The sequence below is a fragment of the Cucumis melo genome, chromosome 12, assembly GCF_025177605.1.
Source record: "Cucumis melo cultivar AY chromosome 12, USDA_Cmelo_AY_1.0, whole genome shotgun sequence".
NCBI classification, from domain to species: Eukaryota; Viridiplantae; Streptophyta; class Magnoliopsida; order Cucurbitales; family Cucurbitaceae; genus Cucumis; species Cucumis melo.
Window position 1 is genome coordinate 21,970,352 of NC_066868.1, and position 23,909 is coordinate 21,994,260.

The window sequence follows — 23,909 nt, forward strand, 5'->3', positions numbered from 1 at the left end:
CAACATTATGATGTAGGGGTTAATAAACTCTCAGCAAAATATTATAGCCACCTAATTTCATCCTACATTTATTTTTATTCTTTAAAATATATAGTAATTGTAATTTTTGGCTAAGATTTCATTTTTTTTAAAGAAAAAAGGGGTAAAATCTTTTGTAATAATATAAAATTTTATGTTTTTTTAATCTTTTTATTAAAATGAAAAATAGAGCCATTAATGAGAATATCTATTATTTAAAAAAATTCAAATCATTTTTGACTTATCATTTTAGGAAAAAGATAAATACAAAATATTTTCTGATTTATCAATTTAGGAAAAACAAATAAGTATTATTTTGGGACAAAATCTTTTAATATCATATTTTTACTATTTTAGAAAAAAGAAAATTAATAAAATTACATAATATCTAATTTGATTTTATACTTATTAAATTTTCCTAATTTGTGGCACACCCGGGTCTATAAATAGGGTCCTTTGTCATTTGGAAAATGGGGGAGAGAAAAAAGTGTATTAGAAAGAATCTCTACGAGAGAAAACGATCTTTTTTGCTTAAAGAATCTCTGCAGAATTTTTTTTTTAAGATACATATTTCTCTACAAAATGTGGGTTACTACTTTTTTTCGCTCTATTTTTTGTATGCGTTATTTTCATTTTTATCTATTTACTTGTCTTTTTTTCTTACCCTAAATCTAATTTCATAGAGGAAAAACTTAGTTGGAGGTTACATTAGCTAGGGATTTATTCCCAAGGATCCGCATCTCGTACAACAAGCAATCTCCTTCGAGATTAAGTCCTTATGTTTGTTCTTCTTTTTTAAAAACGTAAAGAGAAAGAAAAATTGCATAAGGAGTTTTTTTTGTTCGTTTTGCTACTTTTTTATCGTTACTCTAAAAAAAAGTCTTTTAACATTTTTCTTCTCTCTATAAAATGGAGAAAAAAAGAAAAAGAAAAAGTTATAAGTAAAAAGTCTTATATTATTATTATTATTATTGTTATATTTATTAAATATATTTTCTTTTTCTTTTTTTATGGTGGCGGCAACCTTGCCGTCACCCTTTGTTTCTTTTATTTTCTTTTTCTTCTCTTTTTTAATTTATTTATTCTCTTATTAAAATTTAATTTTGTTTTTAATTTTTTATTATTATTATTATTATTATTATTGTTATTATTATTGTTATTATTATTATTTATACATATATACATATATTCTTTTTAACCTTCTGTTTATTTTCTTTTTAATTATATATAATTTTTATTTATTTATTTATTTAGTCTTCTATATTTATGATTTTTTTTAAAATTTTTTTGTTATTTTTATTATTATTATTTCCTTTCATAATTTTTTTTTTAACTTACTATCATCCCTATGTTCTCTTTTCTTCACTTATTTATTTAATTTCTTTTTTACATATTTATTTATTTATTATTTCATTTAGTTCTTTTTTTATTTTTTTTCTTATTTTATTTATCGTTATTATGTATTTTTCCTTTCTTTTTCTTTTAACTTATTCTCATTACCACCATAATAATAATTATTATGTATATGACTTTAAATATATATATATATATATATATATATATATATATATATATATATATATATATATATATATATATATATATATGCATTGATATCTCATGTTATTTGCCTAGTTTATTATTGGTGTATTTGATTTGACCTATGATGCATAATTTCTATTTAATGATCATTAAGAATTTGTTGAAGTTTTTTTTTTAACTATTTTTAGCCTTAATTAATGTGATCTTGAAATCTTTCTTAAATCTCCATTTTTAAACCATTTAGAATTTTTTTTAATTATTTATTTTAAAACTCAAAATTAAATAGATACTTCATAAGGTTTCCTAATCTACATTTTTTTATAATAACCCACGCCGATTTCGATAAAAAAAAAAATCCTACGATGGAATCTAGAAATTTCTGGTAGTTCGTTATTTCTAGATTCTTGAGGTGAGGCATCAATATCTTTGAGAGTCTGAGATTTGATCTCAAGAAAAAAATAAATTTAATCAATGTTTTTTTTAAAGAAAACATTATTCGAAGACTAGCCTATGATGGAATTTGAGAAATTGTAATAATTTCTCACTTTTAAAGTGAGAAATTTTTCCTCAATATAGTCTAATTAATGGGTGTACCCCACTTATTTTATGGGATCATTACTCCAAATATTGGAGTGGTGAGAAATGAAATAAGACACAATTTTTTTTAAAAAAAAATGAATTTTACTCAAGACATAAAATTTGGCCACCGTTTTTCTAAACGAATGTTACGGGGTGCTAACACCTTTCCCGTACACAAATGACTCCCGAACTCAACTCTAATTTTTGCGTAAACCAGTTTTATTTTATTTAAAGTGATTCACTTTATTTCGGTGTCCAATCACTCCGTAAAAAAGATTGGTGGTGACTCCTCTTTTTTTTGTTTTTAAAATAAAACCCTTTTTAAGGATGTCGGCCGCTCCGCGTCATCTCGGAAATGTGGCGACAAATATTATCAATGTTTAATTTATATAAGCCATCACAAAGAATACTAGAACCAATAAAAATGTTATGTTTAAATAAACTCAAACACTAATTCCCAAATTTAAAGTATTAACCTAAAGTATCAAGTTTTGACAAGGAAATCAAATTACGAGAAATAGAATGGACATAAAAGGTATCAAAAAGGTCTAAATGACGTCCAGTGTCTAAAGTTAAATGATAGGTTCCCACAGCTTCAATTGGAACTTTGACTCTGTTTCCCATAAAAATGAATCTCTCATTTGGGTTTGTGGTTTGGGTCGTAAGGAATTCCTGCATTGTATTGGAAACATGAATGGTACTAACCAGAATCAATCCACCATGTATTATAAGGAACTTCAGTTAAGTTTGATTCTAAACATACTAAAGCATTATGCTTACCTTTATTCTCAAACAATGCCTTATGTTTTAGACAATCTTTCTGATAATGCCCTAGTTAGTTGCAAAAACAACACTTATCCTTAATTTGTCCTTTTTTGTGGATTGAAGCAGATGACTGTTTCACCTTTAATTGTCCATGATTGCCCTATCCATTCTTTTTTCTAGGTTTCTTTTCAGCTCTTTTGTGACCCATGAGATTGGCAGAGTGAATTACTGGTTTCTTAAGCCTCGCTTCCTCTTGAATGAGCATATTTTGTAATTCATGCACATTCCATTTATCTTTCAGAGTGTTATAATTCATGTGAAATGGACCATACTTCGAAGGTAAGGAATTAAGGATAAACGTTACCAAAAAATTCTCATTAACTTCCATTCTCATAGTTTTTAATCTTGGTGCCAAGTTCGTCATTTCAAGGATATGCTCATGTATAGTACTAACCATCAAACTTGATGTTGGTTAAAGTACTCATAAGTATTCCAGCAAATGACTTATCAACCAACTCTAACTGAGAACATTTTTCCACAGATTTCATAAATTCCTTAGCATCTTCAGTTTTCTTAATTGTGGACTTAATATTGTTTGCTACAGTCATTCGCAATAAACATTAAGCTCAATCTATTTGATCTTTCCCAAACTTTATAGAAAGATCTATCCTCATCACTGCTAGTAGAAGTAATTGCAGCAGGTTTCACACTTAAAAGTGCTAAATCAAGATCCAAAACTCCAAGATGGAATCAAATTTATTCGCACCAATTCAAGAAATTGAGTCCATTAAACTTTATTATAGATATAGCATGCGAATAAAGAGAAACAGGAGCAGATGCTGCAATTACAAAATAAATATGCTTGTACATAATTGCTTTGAGAAATAAACTTAAAGATACTAACATATTTTCAGATAATATTAAATAATCATTAATTTTTACATTGAAGTTCTTCTTTGGAAGGCACAACAATGTAAAACATTTACACTTAACTGAAACTAGATTTAGTTTCATATAATTGATAATTTAAATGCTCAAATTAGATACATTAGTTATCTTTGGATATACTAATAATATCTAACCAAACACCTTAATTAACCACAATACTGTTAATTACCTTTGGGCAAATTAAATGTTCTATAATAATGAAAATCAATATACTCATAACAAATCATTAATGTTTAACAATATTATCTCATTCATTAGAATTAAATGGACATGAGTAATTGAATCAATCTTAATTTGATGTCTAAAGATCTACCAATTTGGCTACTTTGGTGACTATAACAAATTGTTCATAACATAGGCATCATGATAAAACAATTCCAATTAACCACAATAAGTTTCCAAATTATAAGACTACTAATTACTTTTGGGCAATTTAAATGTTTTATAATAATGAAAATCAATATACTCATAATAACATTTTTATGTTTCACAATATAATATAATTCATCATCATCACATAAATATGAGTAATTGAGTTTAACCTTAATTTGAAATCTATTGAAATTACTAATTTGGCCACTTTGGTGACTAACAAATTATTCCTAATATAGATATCATATTAAAATAATCACAAATAATTATTCCTTAATTTGCAAAACTTTATCAATGGAATATCTATAAAACTTACTAATTTGGTCACTTTGGTGACTAACAAATTATTTCTAACATATAGATATTGAATAACATAATTCCAAGTGATTTACCTCATAATTTGCAGTTAGATACAATAATTTCATCAAAACTTCATACATTCATACATTATCCTCCAAAATTAAATTGTTTAATTTAAATTTTAGAGATAAGTGGGTACTTTAAACATAGGGGTCTTTTCAAAAATATAAAAAAGCGGCAAAGTATTTCATTGTATAGAATAATTCCGAAAATAGAAAAAGCCCAAAAGCCCACCGTGTAAAATACCAAAAATGTCCCGTCAACTATACGCGTAATATATTTGGTAACACGATTTGGTACACGATCGTTTAATTAATTGGGTACATGATCATTTAGATTTGTCTACACGATCGTTTAGATTTGGCTACCCAAACCTAAACCATTTTTTTTTCCTCAAAATTTAGCTACACGATCGTTTAGATTTGGGGTTCTAAATTAAAAAAAAAAATCAAAATTTGGTATACGATCGTTTAGATTTAATTACACGATCGTTTACATTTGGCTACAAGATCGTTTACATTTGGCTACAAGATCGTTTACATTTGGCTACACAATCGTTTAGATTTTGTTACTCTAGTTTAAACGATTTTTTTTCCAATTTTGGTATAAACGATTTTTTTCAATATTCTTTATACACGATCTTTTAATTTTGGTTGCTCTAGTTTAAATGTCTAACCAATTTTTTCAATATTCTTTATACACCATTTGCGTAAAAAAGAAAAGAAGAAAGACGATACAATGTATGCAGTGAATGAAAAAAGAAAAAGAAAAGAAGAAACATGAATAAAAAGAAGAAACATGAATTAAAAGAAATAAATCCGGTTACCCAAATCTAAAAAAAGAAAGACGGAAGAAATCGCATGAAGAGTATAGAGGAAGAAGACGATAAAAAATCGCAGAAAGAAGAAAATGATGGAAGGGCAAATCTGAAATATTTAAAAAATGACTAAATTTATGGGCTTTGTTACACGGGCCGTAAATATTTCAGTAGTTTGTTATATTTAGGAAATTTTCCCTTAAACATAACACATAAAATATAATTAACACATGATTATCAATTCCAACATAAACTAAATATATGCATACTAAATATAGCAATTTTTTAAAATCATCAAAATCTAAAATTTAATTAGATTTAGAATGAATTAGATTTTCGACAATATCCTAACCTTCATTAGATTTTAATTCCTTTAATTATGGATTAGAAAATTGATTTAAATCAGGGGTCTTTTCAAAAATATAAAAAAGCGACAAAATATTTACACTCTATAGAACAATTCAAAAAACGAAAAAAACCTAGAGGCCCACCGTATAAAATACCAAAAATACCCTGTCAACCACACCGTCAACAACGCAATATATTTGCGATTGTTTAGATTTGGTTATTGTTTGATATGCGATTGTTTAGATATAATGATCGTTTAAATATGACTACAATTTATACGCGATCGTTTAAATATGATTACAATTTATACGCGATCGTTTAGATATGTCTACAATTTAGCATTTCAATTCTTTAAATTATTAATTTTGATGAGAAACTTTAATCATTAATAATTAACCGCCAACGGTGGATCAATTAAGACTTGAAGAAAACAACGGTGGATCAATTAAGACTTGAAGAAAATAATGGTGAATTTAAAAGCTTGTTGGAGGTGGATTTAAAAGCTTGCCGACGGTAGATTTAAAAGCTCGCCGATGGTGGATTTGAACTTTTAAAATTTTCTTTCCTTCTTCCGACTTTCTTTCGATAAAATCAAATTCCTAAATTCATAATCTTTAAAAATAGAAAAAAGAAAATTTGGAGGAGAAGATGAAGAAATTTGGGAAGAGTAGATGAATAAATTACAAAGAAGAAGAAGAAGAAAGAGAAGTGATGAATTGTTTGCAATATTTTCGGAAAAATCCAAAAATTATGAGAATATTGCACCGACTTCATGGGTTTTTACTTTTCGTTACATAGGGCATGAATATTTTTGTGTTTTGTTACATTTATGAAAATTAACCTATAAAATATTATTAAATTTTGAAATATTTATAAAATAGTAAAGAGTTTTTCAAGAATAGGAAAAAAAAAAACTATTTACGTTCCGTTAAAAAAACTACTAAAAAAGAAAATTCATTACTATTGATTGATTTATCTATGATTAGTATTGATTGATTTATCTATGATGTATGATTATTTTGTGAGATTTTCTATTTTTTAAAATTTTCTAAATTTTAATTATATAATAGGTTAATTTCCTAAACCTTTCTAACTTTTGTTTCTTCCTTTAGATATTTTTATTTTGATTTTATACGATAATTATATAATAGGTTAATCCCCTAAATTTAACCTTTCATTCAAAACTTTTTAACCATTATATTCCCTTGAATACAACATTTTGTTTGGGTTTTCATTTTATGAGAATTTCTTTGTTCCCTTTTTTCACAATCTCCATCACAAAGCTCCCCATTTTTCCTATGCATTGTGTCTTCATGTATATATATGCAGCTAATTTTCAAATATAGATATATATATATGTGTGTGTGTGTGTGAGGTCTAGATCAAATATATTTACAACAAGTTCAAATTTTAGGCTAGTTATGCAACATATACATCTCATATTAAAATATATATTCTACACACTTTATCATACACACATTTATACTTTGTTATTCTATAAATACTCATACTATATAATAGTGATGTTAAGTTTGCTAACACATGATAAATTAGAGTATAAACCAAAATAGAGAGCATCCTCAAATTACTTAAAACAAACTAGTGCATATTTCCATATATAAATTATGTCATACGTTCATACAACATACTTAGTACATAATACAAAATGATATAAACTTCAAAATAAACTCCAAGAAAATTTGACTTAATAGTTGACTAAATTCATCTTAGAAAATTTGTCACCTTGCCATTATATTTGTAGAGTATTGTTTTTATTGCCTCGGTTGGTGTTCTATTCATGTAACATTTATTCGATTCATTCCATATTTGTTTTGTTCCCATGTGTCAACCAATAATACATCATTAGCCATTGATGAGTGAGTATGTTGTTGATTTCAACTGTCAAAGTCACTTGGGCTAGTTGGAGAAGATCGATAACAAGGAGGGTGGATTGGCAATAAAGATGGAAGGGTTTAGACCCCCCATATTTTTAAAGAAACCCTAACCCTCAAATGAATTTTGTCAATGTAACCATTGTTTGTTGTCAACCAACTCTATCAACTGTGTCAATTCCTTAAAATGTTTGATATTTTATGCACAAACGATGTCTATAAAGTGTACACTGTCTCTGTATGCCTAATTTTTTATTTTTCAAAAGAGAAATCTTGATTTCTTTTTCATGCTCGGTATTCCTTCTTGCATGATGATAGGTTTTTTTTTTCATGCAAATTGAGCAAGATGCACCGACACTAAAAGACGCACACCGAGATCATACATTCACACCGACATTAAAACATAATGGCAACCATTGATCTCTAAAGCTTAATACAAGATTATGACAGACCTCACATAGATTACGATCTAATGGATCCATGCTCTCTCGATACCACCTTTCAATCTCCCTCACAAGTGCTAAAACATCCACAATTATGTGATAATGCCAACGTCATATAGATATATATCAAAGAAAAGGTCGTTTGTGGCCATACAGTTACCAAGTTTGTGTTGTAACGTATTTGATATATTCACCAAACCACTATGAGGCAAACTTCAAGAATCTAAGGAGCAAACAAGGAGAATATGAGATACTAACAAATTTGAGAAAGACGTGAATTTTGAAATTGTTATTTTCAATCTGTAAACACAAGAGAGTTTAAGGTCCGAGTCTTTGGGGCGAACACAAGTGCTCGGAGAGAAAAACTCCGACTCCCGGTTATCAAAAGAAACTGTCACCATTAAAATGATAGACAAAACAGACAGTACATCTCACACAAAATAAATAAACTTCTGATATGAGAAGGATTAAGGCCTACACTTGTGGAAATTAGTTAACACCAAATTATCTCCTAATTGCAGGAAAATCACTCCAAGACAATAAATGACAACAAAACAATTCTTTTGTTTCTTTTTCTTTTCTGCAGAATAACAACACAGATGTTCAAAGAAACCAATAACCCAACCAATCTAAATTACTCAAATCATAGAAAATTGGAGGAAAAAAATGAGATAGATAGTCGAGTCATGCAAGTAATGGATCAAGTTGATCATACCCAACCAATTATGTATATATATACATCATATTGCACGTTAAAAAACAATATAAAAATTTATCTAAATTATGGAGAGATGAAAGAAAAACCAACCCGCCAACCAACTCAATTTTTTAGGTTAGATTGACCTTACATATTGAACCGATAAGGTTTATTTTTTGCCAACTCGAATACTTTAAATTGATCAACTTTCCTCTAGCCTGACCCAGCTTATGTACACCCTAAGTACAACACCTTTTCAAGGTTAAAAGTGCAACTTTCCTTTGTACGAATTCATTATTATCTTGTAATTATTGGTCCATTAATTACATGTTCATCCTTACTTTGCTTACGACAAACAAGTAGCAGTTACCTCAATTCATTTTTTTCTTCCTCCAGTAGATTCGTGTAAGTTTTAGAAGTGAAGAAAAACAGACTGAGAATGCAATTTCTACTCAAGTTTGATCTGAATTCTTTTACCAATGTCCAAGCAAACCTTAACTCAAAACCACTTTAAAAGTTAATCCAAACACCCAACATTAAGAAATCCACTTCACAAGCTCAAATTTCAGATTTTAGAGGTGGTAATAGTAAAGTAATGTATAGAAGATAAAACTATTATTTTGCAATGACAATATTAACGTGTAGAAACAATATTTTAGTTATTTATGACGTAATGGATGAAACCACAATACAGACTCAAATGTGCTGCTGTCAATAACGAAAGAAGTTCTTGGTTAAATCAAATGACAGCAAAACGATGTGAATTTAAAATCAAGGTACAAGAAGTTGACTGTATTATCACTCTCGCAAACTTCAACCAATATAAAACAACTTCCGGAGAAGAAAATAATTACCTCGACGACTGTGAGACACTAGCACCTGCAATAGAGAGAGAGAGACGTTTTATTCTTTTATTTTCCTTTTATTCGAGCACAACCAAAACCATTAATGTTATTAACAGGCCCCAACAGCAGGGTGCCGCCGTTAGTATGCATCAACTCCCTCCCACTATTATCAAGTGAATTATTTTTTTAGTATAAATCCTCTCGATCTTCAACCTACACTTATGCTAGTTGAGCTAAGTTTTTCTTTGGCATCAAGCAAATTAAATGTCTCCAAATAATAGCTGCAAGGTGAAGAAGGAAGCTTTGTAGAGGGAAGTTTTGCTATCTTGTGGATCATTTTGCTAGAGAGAAATTAGAGGATGATTCGAGGGGGGAATCTCATTGGAAGGTATTTTGACTTTTGTCTTTGGTTTTGCATTTACTCCCAAGGAAGTGGCCGATGTGCGTGTGTGTGCTGGGCACTGATCCTGGTTATCTTTCCATTTGCAATACCCTAAGAGAGGAAGCTAGAAGTGCAAAAGAAAAGGCAAGAAAGAATCATTTATAAGCAAATTACAAACCAGTCTCTCCTTCATCCGGATCCTCTTCGTGTTTCCAGACAATATCTTTCAGCCCAGTCTTGAGACTCTTATAAAACTGAAAAACAATGGCATAATACATTGTTAAAAATGATAGCATTACGCAGGCAACAAAACCAACATGATTTGGAATCTAATTCTGATGCCCTCAAGCCAGTTAAACAGTTTCCTTCTACACTGACTTCAAAGAGCTTATACTTCAGGATACTTAAAAAAGGGCAGCAAAATGGACCAAAATATAGCAAAATTTCCAATTCTATCAAAGATAGACACTAATAAAGATAGACACTAATAGATAATGATAGACAAATGTTTTAGTCTTTAAATACCAAGAGTACATTAACGATGATACTACCTTGTGAAATTCTAATGTATCTCCTCCAGCCTTGCGGAGCTCAACCATGTACAGTGACGGAGCAACCTCATAAATCTGAAAATAATGCCATCATGGATCAACTAATTGCCATAGAATAGACACTTCTAGAATATTAAAAAAAGAGTAAGAAGTAAGGCACCTCTGTTGCCACTGATAAATGGCCTTTACGACCTGTTTTTTCACCTTGAAGTTTCATCTACAAGAAATGCATCAGATTATGATATACAGTCAGGAGACAAAATTTGGAGAGAAAATTGAATCTTAATGAAGAAAATTTTCTTTTAACAACTTTGAAAAAGAGGAACAATTGGCGTCCATCATGTCCTCTACACAACTAGCATTTTCCCCCCAAATTTATCATCTTCAACTTCAAAAGGAACAGCATTTACCTTGTAGTTATTTTTCTTCACATCAAAACCCAAAGGCGTTGCAGTTTCCTCAATTTTAGAAAGGATCTCTTTTGCAGGTCGATTGGATGTGAATCTTGTTTCCCGTTTAACAATCCCCTGGTACCACAATTTTCATCAACTCATGTTTGTGAAAAAATCCAAAGAGTTGGTACGCTATGGATAGCTCAACTAATATATTGCAATTTAGAAATATTTTATTGCTAGAAGCAAAAACTGTCATTGAAGAGATGCAATTAATTTTATCTCATTTAAGAAATGCTACAATGAAGTACTAGAGTGAAACATACCATTTGTTTCTCAAAAAGAGAACTGAGGTTGAGTCCTTGAGATTTAGATATAAGCTCGAACGCATTCATCGTAAGAGGGGATTTAGATCCTTCCTCTTTCCTTTCCACGACAAGACTACCCGAATCCTGAATGCCAAGGGCATTGTGAAGATCGTGCTTAAATGTGGGATTAGAAATACCCAAATGTACTTTGCTTACCCCTGTTTCATTGAAGATAGCATCCACATCATCAAGACTTATATCAGCTTGTTCAAAAGTGGGCGGCTTATAACCTTTTCTAAACCATTCGTTCTCAATGACCTCTGGAATAGTAATTCTCTGTTGCAAAAATCAAGCTGGTATATCAAATGCTAATTAATGGGAATAGGTTCGTTATTCAATAATAATCAGCTCTGGTGAAACACATTCTCATTCCTAATATACATAAGAACATCATGAATATGGTCAATTTCAATACAAATTCAAAGCTGAAAGACAACAAGCAGGTAAATTGGAATAAAATTCTCATGTTTACACCAATTGATTAGTAAATTAATCTTATTTCTAATCAAAGCTGAAGAGTTCACTACAAAAATGTTTACTGGAATACAATTCTTACACTTGCTCAATTGACCAGTCGATTCACATCCATATCATATTTGCTACTCCTCCAAATTCTTCTCAAAAGTATGAATGCTTAAGTTTGGACAATATGTCTAAATTTTAATACGTGTTGGACACTCCAAAAATTGTTGTTGGGACACATATTACACTTGTTGGCATACTATAGTAGTGTGTCAACCACTAGTTGTACAAAGTGAAAATGGGTCAAACACTTGTTACGTACGCATAATACATAGATACAGATATTAAACTAATTTTTAAAGTACAAAAATGCATGAACTAATTGACTTAAATTTTCTTATTGTATAAAAATGATCTATATATGACCAAATCAAATTTATATTCTGAATTCTAGTAAATGTGTCCTTGCTCAGTCAGTATCATTATACTTGTCTCATACCCATATCTATGCTTCTTAGAAATTCTGTCATTTAACTAGAATGGTTTTGGAGTCTTTTCACCTTTGAAGAAAAACCCTAGGCTGAAACAAACAAAAACCAATCTAACCAAATTGAGAAAGGACCAAGAACACACCGTTGAGGGATTGGGATCCAGAATTCTTTTGATAAGTTTCTTTGCGTTTGTAGAGAACCATGGTGGACAAGTGAAGTCAGCCTTGTGTATCTGATGATAGAATGAACGTAAAACTTAACAGAGAACCATTGAAGAGCATACAATTGAGAAACTCAACATATAGTTGGGGAACACCATACAACTTGAATTGTTTCTCGTCATAGTTATCTAAAATAGAACACTACTCAAGTACTGAGAATCAGAACAAAAGGCAATTAAAAGTAAAAAAATCAGTCATATATATAAATATATAGTTGGACCAATACCTTGATGAACAAATAAATGTAGTTATCAAAGCAATTGTTTATCCTGGATAAATGCTTAACCAATAATAGACGAGTGCAGGATTATGAGAGTAAAAGAGCAGGTGTCGAGTTATAGGATTCTAATCCATAGTAACCAACTTGTTGAGGTCTAAACCTGAAATTTTCCGAACTCTAATTTGCTACCTATTATAGGTCATTTTCATAAAAGCATATTTACCAACAATCCCAAACTAAGCATTCATCAAATTAGGGTGTGACTAACTGACTAAGGACAAAACAGATAGGTAAAAGTAGTTTGGGTGAATCCTAAAAGTACTTGAGTAAGAGCATTTATATTCTTCTTATTTTTTCTTAAATGGAGACAAGCCTCTTTGTTGATAATAAATGAGTCTAACGTTCAAAGTACAAGAGTAATATACTAAGAGCAAAATAAGAAAAAGACAAAGTCATCCAAACAAACTAAACAAAGATGAACCTAGGCAAAACAAAAGGGAAAACAACCAACAAACGATCACAAAGAAGAACCAATGAAAGAACCAAAGCAAACAAGAGTTGAGACATTAGTAAAGAGCTTCATACAAAGAAAATAAAAACACTTTGATGAAAAGCACCCACTTGAGACTGAAATTTTGAATTCCACATGCTTCAATTTGAAAGGAGAAGGGAAAAGCAAGAAGAGGCAATCGGTTGCTTCAAAACTATCCAACCCAAATAAATTTTTCCAGAGATCTTTGCCCTCCACTGAAAATCATGATGACAAAGACAAAAACATCCAAAAAGCTAAAACTTTTAAGCTAACAGCATCAATTAGAAAGTTATGCTCTTTCTTAAATATGAGAGAACTAGTTCTGAATTAAGTGTTCAAGAGACTTGAATTCCAACACTTATCTGTGGCCTTCAAACCTTACAAAGTACCCAGTTATTGGACCAAAAGGTGGCTGAAATTAGATCTCAAACGAAAATCAATTTGCATTTTTCTACAATTGACTTTAACAAGGCTGGAAATTCGCAACGCTTAGGTTGAGAGAGGTTTCCAGAGGTCTGGTTTCCATTATTCAAATCTTCTTCATTCTGAAACAAGTCGTTGAAATCAGTTTCTAAGGGGTCCTTCAAAGAAAGGTCCATTAACTCATTTAGCTTCCCCAAATGATCATCTCCGATGCTGCTCATACTAAAAGGGGAGTCAAAATCTAAATCACATTTCTTTTTAGATGGAGGGCCCGGAGATTGGCAAGGGAAGCCTCTAAAAGATTTTACTTTTGAGGAAGGTAGGGAAAAAACAGAATACTTAAAATGTGGAAGGCTGGATCTTTGAGGGGCTGATCCGGTTGAAAGGGGAGGAGCTTGGATTCGTGTACAATTAACCTCCAAAGAATCGAGGTTTTGATCTAAAATCAAACCTGCCCTTAAGGAACTCCTTTTTGAATTGAGGATATCTGCCCTAATTGAAGATGAAGAAGCTTGGCCTTTAGTGTCTTTTACCATTAAAAATTTAGAATTTTGAGAAATTTGGGATGACAACATCTTTGTCTTTACAAGAGTCTTTTTTATGAGATCCTTCGGCCTCCTTCTAACAAAATGCTTGGGAAACGACTTAAAGGGAAGCGGGGTTTCTTTGATTTTTTATGCTTTTTGGAAGTACCTCTTGGACAGGGACGAGCCGAGGACACTTGAGATGAAAAAGGTACATGCAGATGAATAGCAGAGGCTTGAGGTTTTTTTAGAAGGAGCTGCAATGGGCATTGACTCAACCTTTGCAAAATGGGAAAACAATTAAGGTATAAAGCTTTAATGAAAATAAGTGACAAGCATTTTTTTTATTCTCCTTTCTTCTTCACGTTGCCCGTAGAAGTTCAGGAAAGAGAGACTTGCCTTCTTATACAACGCAACCAGGTTGGAATCTTCAAAGGGTAGATAACCAGCCATCAAAACAAAAAGAATTACACCACATGACCACAAGTCAGCCTTTGCCCCATCGTAGCCTTTATTATTGATCACCTAAAATATACATTTAAGTGGATTAGTTGTATGCAAACAAACAAAATAAAAGTGAACCAAAATTTAATAGAATATAATTATATAATACACCTCTGGAGCAACATAATTTGGTGTCCCACATGTTGTGTGCAGTAACCCATCTTCCTGAAGCATTGAAAATCAGTTACCAATACGATCCTTGAATTAAGGAAATTACAGAAATTGAAAAGTAAACATTTCTAGTAATTGGACTTTGTTAGGTGAAGGCTGAACGGATTATAGAAGGCAGCTTTTTAGTGCTAGTGACGCTTATTTTGAACTTCAAGTAAGACCACAAAATTATAGTTACCAAATAATAAATGACATTGCCAAACTCACCCGAACTTGCTGAGGCAGTGCACTCAAACCAAAATCTGAAACTTTAAGAACGCCATTAGCATCAAGCAGCAAATTCTCTGGCTGAGATTGTAAATTATATTAACATTTGAATCTAGTATCATCTAAGAAATTTTGCTTTCAATCTCGAGTCAGTTAAGAGGTTCTTATAAATATTGTGAAAAAATAAACCTTTAGATCTCTGTGAAAAACGCCTCTGCTATGACAATAATCCACAGCATTAATAAGTTGCTGAAAATACTTTCTTGTTTCATCTTCCTTCATCCTGCCTCTACTAACCTGGTCTCAAAATAGTACACAAGAAAACAGGGGGAAAAAGGTAAAGCGCCATGCCAATGATTGTTCACATGTAAGAAGGCTGAATACTGAAGTAATCACAATCTTACAATCTTGTCAAATAGTTCCCCACCAGTGACAAACTCCAACACAATATATATTTTGGTCTTGCTAGCCATCACCTACACAAGAGATCTGCTAGATGTCATCTCAAATGCAAAATGCACATGGAGTAACAGTCATGGATTAAAATAACCTTAGAAATTAAAATGAGAACATTAAGGTAGATGAACAACAACAATATAGTTCGAACAACAAGACACAAGTCTAACCTCAATCATACGGATGACATTTGGATGCCTAATTAATTTCATCGTTGATATCTCACGTTTAATCTGCATAAAGCAAACAGAAGAGTAGATAAAAAAAAAGACAATCAAGAGCTTATTTGTATTGTTACTTGTTAGGACTCAATTTTTCTTTAAGAAAGGTCCAAAAAGCTTCCACTGGAAGGCTTCCAGTTCCAAGAGTCTGAAATGAAAGTATGTCGTGTAAAAGAATAAGTCCCTGCATGCATTGAAAACCAGTGGCAACGTAATGGTTTCTTCCTAAATCAATTAATTTTCAAGCACGAGAGATTTTTTTTATTTAAAATCAGACAGTTAAGTATAAAACCAAATATTGCACGGTGCTACTGTATTTGGTTGCTAATTTAACCCATAGGATATTAAATAGCAAGTAGGTGAACGCGGAGCTCATGGTTTGGACATATTCCTCTAAATCCTTTATTATTGACATTGGCCCTTATTGACCACGAGGAAAAATTCTGATGGTTGTGACATTTAAAAGTTTTCATCTCACTCAAAGCTTTCACTTCTGGGATAGCTTATGTGCAAGTATGGAAGTTTGGATGTGTTTCCATGGATGGCAGCCAACCAAGGGAAGATTGATTTTAACTACATTGAGAAACCCCAGTTATAATATTATGCTATAATACTACTATACAAGTCTAAAAGAATGCGGGTAGTTTGATTTTCAACATAGTAGTGGACTAGTGATTATATTGAAAGTCCAGTATGTCTAAAGATGACCAAAAAGTGAAGTGGGGGTACTACTTTTTTAGCCATCTTCTCCAAGTTTTTTGATATTAAGAATTCAAAACTATGAAGAAAATAATGCACATTATGTGAAATCACAGTGGTATATGGCTCGTCTGGTTGGAACAAATCACAATCAGTAGGTGATATCCTATACAATTCGAATCAAATAAAATGTGGGTCGTAAATTTGATATTTAAACAAAATTCCCAAGTCCAAAGTCCAAACTCAGATTACACCATACCCATGTTCTTTCAAATGAATTGGTCTTCACGCTCAATATTTAATCCATTACTTGATTTAAATTCAAATTCTTTAAGATCCAAAATGAGAAACAGTAAACAATTACCCAACTTGTCGTTCCGTCAGAAAAAGACAAAAAGCACAAGTTCCCATATGAAACTTTTGACTTCTTCAAACTTTCGGAAACAAAAAGAACAGACCGCACAGTACTCACTATTATTTCCTTCCTCCTCCATTTTCTCGTCAGCCAAACATTAGATTCGACAAACAATAAAGCTCAGATAAGTAAAAGAAACCTACCTTTCAAGGAAATTGAAAATTAAAAAGTAAAATACCTGACTGATCATCTTATGCTTAAGAACTTTCTCCTTATCAAGAATTTTGATCGCCACGTTCTCCCCGGTCTCCGAATTCCGAGCAAACTTAACCTTGGCAAAGTTACCCTCCCCAAGGGTTCTACCCAATTCGTATTTTCCCACGCGGGTTCTTCCACCATTGCTCGAACTCGCCGCCTTCAACCTCACACCGCCGCCGTCCATTTCCGATAACCCCTTTCTCTCTCTCCCTCTCTATCTCTCTCTCTTTCTCTCTCTGCCCGACCCTATATCCCTCTCTTTTTCTAGATCCTTCCGATCAAGACCTCTTCTTCTTACAGGGTTGCCATATCTGAGACTTCACCATCCTCATATTTCTCCTTTTTTTAAAAAAAAATTCCCTTGTTTAATTAAATAAGATTCTCTCTCTCCCCCAAGTACAAGAATCAAAATCAGGGAAAGGGCAAGAAAGATTAGTGGAAGAAAACGGAAATCAATGACGAGGGAAAACGAAAGTGTTGATTATAGAAACCGTCGGATGAAAGAAAGAAGCCATTGAATTCGGGGAGAATCGACGGACCATATAAAAAAATGAAGCTGGATTCTTAACAGGAAACAAACCCAAGAATCAAAAAGGAAGAAGATAAAATGGGGAGAATCAAAGAGGGGAAATTTCGTGAAAATAGTATTGTAAAAAATGGAAAGTGATCGACTGTTCAATGAATGAATTGAGTAAAATCAGAAGAAGGAAGGAATCGAATTGGATGGAGGAAGGAACGGACGGAAGGGATTTGAGAAAATATGTAATGAAAAGTTAGGTCTTTTTTCTAAGAAGAAAAGCCAAATCCTCTTTACTTCTACTACTCTATTTGTTTATTTATTTTTTTTTTATAATGAGATTTATCAATTTTTTATTAAAGAAAAAAGAAATATGATCGAACATTATTGGGACAAATTATGTAAGGAAATATTTGTTAAATCTTACCTATCTTAGATTTGAAAAGGATGCCTATATTTTTATATATTATCTTTCTTTATCATTAAATAAACAAAACGGTCATGGAATAAATAGAATTTTTTTTTAAATAATGTAGTTTATAAAAATATTATAAAAAATAGGGCCAATCGAAAAGAATTGTCAAAAATGGGGTAGTGAAGTCGTGTACCCGGTACACGACTTCAACGAAATCGTGGGTCGCATACACGATTTGGGACGGCGTCGTGAACGGGGGCCACGACAATTGACTGGAGTCGTGTACGCGGTACACGACTTCTGACTGTAGTCGTATACCACGTACACGTTTTCCGTACACGTGGCAGTCAACAGTCAGGTTGACTGCCAGTTTGTCGTCTAGCGGGGGAATCGTGTACGTGGTACACGATTTCCGTACCTGCAGACTGACAAATGGCAGTCAACAGTAACGTTGACTACCAATTTGTCTGGTAGTGCGGAAGTCCTGTACACCGTACACGACTTTCTTCACGTGAACTTCCACGTGTCGTTCATGCAGGAAGTCGTGTCCCACTTACACGACTTCCCCGCCTATAAAAACCCCCCACCCGATTTCATTTCTTCATCTTTCATTCCATTCTCAACAAATTTCCCTCTCCTCTCTTCCTTTTTTCACTATCTTCCGAAACTTTGCTCCATTTTCCTCTTCTCCTTTACTCCTCAACTATCTTCTCTACCTTTCTTCTCCATCCAACTCCATCAAAGTGTGAGGTAAGTTTTATTATGTTTTATATATTTATTTATTAGTTATATATTATTTTTTGATATTTATATATTTGTATTTATTAGTTATATATTGATTTTAGATTGTTGTATATTTTTAGAATATTATTGGAATAATTATTATTAATTATGTATTGTCATTATGTTGTTATATATATATTTTTCTTTATTAGTTGTATATTATTTTTAGGTTGTTATATATTTTAGGAATATTATTGAAATAGTTATGTATTGTTTTTAGTTTGTTATATATTAAATAGTTATTATTATGTTGTTTTTATGTTGTTATAATAATAATAATAGTAATATATTAATAATAATAATAATAACAACAATAATTAAAATGATAATAACAATAACAATAACAATAACAATAATAATAATAATAATAATAATAATTATTATTACAGTAGTTGTAGTAATAATAATAATACATACTAATAATAATAATACTTTTCAATAATAATAATAATAATAATATAAATAATAATAATAATGTATAATAATAATCATAATAATAATAATAATTATTATTATTATTACGGTAATAGTATTAATAATAATATTAATAAAAAATAATAATAATAATAATATATAATAATAATAATAAAAATAAATAATAATAATATATAATAATAATAATAATAATAATGATAATGATAATAATAATAATTATTATTATTATAATAATAATTATTACGGTAATGGTAATGATAATAATAGTAATAATAATAATAATAATAATAATAATAATAATAATAATAATAATAATAATAATTACAGTAGTTGTAGTAATAATAATAACATATACTAATAATAATAATACTTGTCAATAATAATAATAATATAAATAATAATAATAATGTATAATAATAATCATAATAATAATAATAATTATAATAATTATTATTATTATTATTACGGTAATAGTATTAATAATAATATTAATAAAAAATAATAATAATATATAATAATAAAAATAAAAATAAATAATAATAATAATATATAATAATAATAATAATGATAATGATAATAATAATAATAATGTTGTATAATAATAATAATAATTACAATACTAATAATAATTACAATAATAATAATAATAATAATAAATAATAATAATAATAATAATATATAATAATATAAATAATAATAATAATAATAGTAATAATAATTATTATGTTGTTTAATAATAATAATAATAATGTATAATAATAATCATAATTATAATAATAATTATAATAATAATAATAATTATTATTATTACGGTAATAATAATAATAATAATAATAATAATAATAAGTATAAGTATAATAATAATAATAATAATAATAATAATAATAATAATAATAATAATAATAATAATAATAATTACAATACTAATTACAATACTAATAACAATAACAATAACAGTAATGGAAGGTCTGATGGAGTTATTCATATTGAACAGCTAATTAAATATGTCGTTGCGACCTGAAGATTTAGTTATTCTTGAACCTGGTAATCACGGAGATAGTGATATAGATGTAAAAATTGATGAACTATTTGGTAATGAAGAAAATATGGAAGAAGAGAATGAAAGGATCCCTTCTGAGATATTTACACAGATAGATTGGGATATTACGAATTCTGTTTGTGAACAAGGGTCTACGTTGGCAAATAGGGATGAATTTGTAGACACATCATGTTTAATTCAGAAGGGAATGTTATTTGACTGCAAGGAAGATCTTCAATTAGCCGTAAAAAAGTACTGTGTCACCCAACACTACGAAATTGTTGTAGTCGAATCGAACCAAAATATTTGGTCTGTTCGATGCAAACAATGGAGTAATGGTTGCAACTGGAGGTTACGTGGAAGTAGGCGTAAAAGCCACGATTGTTTGAGATCAGTCGACTGGAAGGAGAGCACTCATGTCTGTACTCAAACCTAACACAAGATCACTAACAACTAGATTCTAATTTTATGAGTATTGAAATTCAAAACATAGTCAGAGCTGATCCTAGTGTTACTGTGTCTGTGCTCATGGAAATGATAAAACAACAGTATGGTTACACGGTTAAATACAGACGGGTGTGGCAAGCGAAGAGGAAAGCTTTGGTTGCTGTTTCTGGTGATTGGGACAAATCGTACAATGAGCTCCCGTACTGGTTGAGTGCCATTGTACATTATAATCCAGGAACTCGAGTTGATTGGTTTTTTCTTCCATCTGATGTACCTGGGACAACCATATTTGGACGTGTTTTCTGGGCATTTGGTCCTGCAATAGAAGGGTTCAAATATTGTAGGCCATTAATTCAAATCGACGGAACCCATTTGTATGGAAAGTATAAAGGCAAAATGTTAACTGCCCTATCTATCGATGCAAATGGTCATATATTTCCTCTTGCATTTGCTATTGTGGAAGGGGAAAATGCGTCCAGTTGGTCATGGTTTTTTTATGCATTGCGCCAGTACGTTACTGATCGAGATGGCATTTGCTTGATCTCCGACAGGCATAGGGGCATTCTTTCTGCCATTAATAATGAGGAGATAGGTTGGAGTGAACCACGAGCATTCCATCGATATTGTCTTCGTCATGTTGCTAGCAACTTCAATAATAAATACAAATTGAAGCAACTAAAAGATTTGGTGTTTAGGGCAGGTAATCAACACCAAAGGCGCAAATTTATAAGAAACATGAAAGAAATAAAACAACTGAACCCAGAGTGTCTTGAATTCTTTGAAGATATTGATCTACAAAAATAAACACAGTCTCACGATAATGGGTATCGATATGGGTGGATGACAAGCAACGCAACTGAATGTATGAATGGGGTATTTAAAGGAGCTCGTATGTTACCCATGACATCTTTGGTTAGATTAACATTTTATCGCACAATTCTGTATTTTGAACGCCGAAGAGTTGAGATAAGTGAAGCAGTTGACCGTGGCGAAGTTTATACAGAATATGCGATGAAAAAGCTAAAAAGATGGGAAACATGGGCTTCTGCACATTCAGTGACATCCATTGATAGAGAAACCCAGACGTTTGAGGTTCACACGGGTATGAGTATGATTTCTCCATATAAAGGCCAACACACACAGGTAGTGAGTTTGATGGAAGGGACCTGTTCGTGCAACAAGTGGCAATCTTTTAAGATACCATGCTCCCATGTAATTGCAGTTTGTAATTACATGCACTTGACGTATGCAGCATACATTGATGAATGCTACTTGTTGTCAAACTTCAAACAATGTTATGCCGGTCGATTCCATCCAATCCAACACCCAGATTATTGGCCTGAGTTGTCATTCACCGAAGTTCGCCCAAATGCAGACTTACTTAAAGGACCCGGTCGACCGAGAACAACAAGGATCCATAATGAAATGGATTGGAAAGAGTCTGGTCAATCACTCAGATGCACTATCTGTAAAGTCGAAGGACACAACAGACGTACCTGTCCTCAACGTGCATCTTCTTCTTCAAGACACTAATTTTAGGATGTATTATAGGATTTTATGATGTAATTGTTTGATGATGCAATTGTTTGATGTAAATGTTTCTATGTAATTTCAGAAAGCTTTAATGAACTACTTCTGTATTTTTATATATACATTTGGGTATACTTTCATAATAAATGTAAATTAGGGTTTAATGTATACTTTTGTTTTACTGCAATTACATAATGGTCTTGCTTTTCTTCTTCGTGTAATTAATGACATTATTTTTTATATTATTTGCAGAATGGATCCTGGTCCAGTTGATGATAGCCATCTATATCTACAGGCGACCCATAGATCACAGAGCATATGGGATACCTCCTCCACCGTCGTGTTGAGTTGTCGGAGGAGAGAGGCAGCGTCTCAGCGCACCATCCCCTTCGACCAGCGTATTGCATGGTAAGGATTTAATATGCTTTGTTTTATACATTTAATCAAAATAAAACAATAATTTGGTTTGTATTACTTGCAATCTTTCAGTATGATTTTGTTGACGAAGTACAAACTTTCTCCGTGGAACACGATATAGAAGCTTTAGGGCAAATATGTGATAGAACCACAGAGCGCGTAGATCACATTATTCAACAGACTCGACGACTTACTGTTGCTGACACAGATCGTAGACGCATGCGACGTAGACGACGACGGCAAGGCGATGATGTCGTAGAGGGTGATGAAGATAATTAAAAGTTTGTAAATTAATTTTGAATTCTTGTTAATTTCAATTAAAAATGTATAAGACATTGTTAATTAATTTTTTAAATGTCTAACCTTTTTAAAAGTATGATAGGTTTTTACTAAAAAATTTGACTATAAACTCTTGAAAACTTACACATTTAGTACACAAACAATTTATCTCGATTCAATTGAAATTTAGAACATATCGTTTACACCGAAATTATATTAAAATCTTCATAAAGGAAACTAACACAAGTATTTGCTAAACATAATTTGAGTTGTCATCCAATAATAATTCTAATTCTAATTCTAATTCTAATTCTAATTCTAATAATAATAATAATAATATTGATAATAATAATAATAACATAATAATACTACTAATAATAATAATAACAATAATAATAATAATAATAATAACAATAATAATAATAATAATAATAATAATAATAATAATAATAATTACAATAATAATAATAATAATATATACTAATAATGATAATAATAATAATAATAACAACACTAAACATAATAATAGTAATAATAATAATAATACTAATAATAATAATAATAATAATAATAATAATAATAACAATATAATATTAAATTAAAACAAAGAAGTCGTGTACCCGGTACACGACTTCTTGCCACGTTGGACGGGACTTGGACGGTTAACAAGTCCAAGCTGATGTGGAAGTCGTGTACCCCGTACACGACTTCCATGCAAGTCGTGTATGAGGTACACGAATTCATAGTAAATCGTGTACCTCATACACGATTTCCTTCCAAATTTCCAGATTCACTCTATTTTTGACAATATTTTGCCCCATCACCCTATTTTTGCAATTTCTTTTCACCTCACCCTATTTTTGTCAATAATTTCAAAAAAAACCATATTTCTTAAAATAACCCGAATAAATAGATAAAATAGAAATACTAAAGAAAAAAAAGAAAAATAGAGAGAGATTTAGGTGCTGTTTGGTATTGGGGATA

General features: G+C 30.8%; 1 protein-coding gene across 4 annotated transcripts; it reads right to left on the bottom strand.

The window, feature by feature from the left end:
• Positions 1–9,379: 9,379 nt before the first annotated feature.
• Positions 9,380–17,879, bottom strand: LOC103487898 (CBL-interacting serine/threonine-protein kinase 23-like). Of its 4 annotated transcripts, none has more exons than XM_008446410.3 (15): positions 17,044–17,879; positions 15,701–15,763; positions 15,479–15,550; positions 15,264–15,371; positions 15,075–15,155; positions 14,808–14,861; positions 14,592–14,717; positions 12,415–12,504; positions 11,476–11,595; positions 11,278–11,403; positions 10,970–11,086; positions 10,720–10,776; positions 10,560–10,634; positions 10,187–10,262; positions 9,380–9,660 (listed from the first exon to the last, which is right to left on the bottom strand). In XM_008446410.3, the coding sequence occupies exons 1-15, from the start codon at positions 17,245–17,247 to the stop codon at positions 9,632–9,634; spliced, it is 1,398 nt and encodes a 465-aa protein (XP_008444632.1). In that variant the 5' UTR covers positions 17,248–17,879; the 3' UTR covers positions 9,380–9,631. The 4 variants fall into 4 exon arrangements, with proteins under 4 accessions (XP_008444632.1, XP_008444639.1, XP_050936442.1 ...); XM_008446417.3 differs by having other exon boundaries at positions 15,479–15,563; positions 17,044–17,130; XM_051080485.1 differs by having other exon boundaries at positions 11,278–11,595.
• Positions 17,880–23,909: the final 6,030 nt, after the last annotated feature.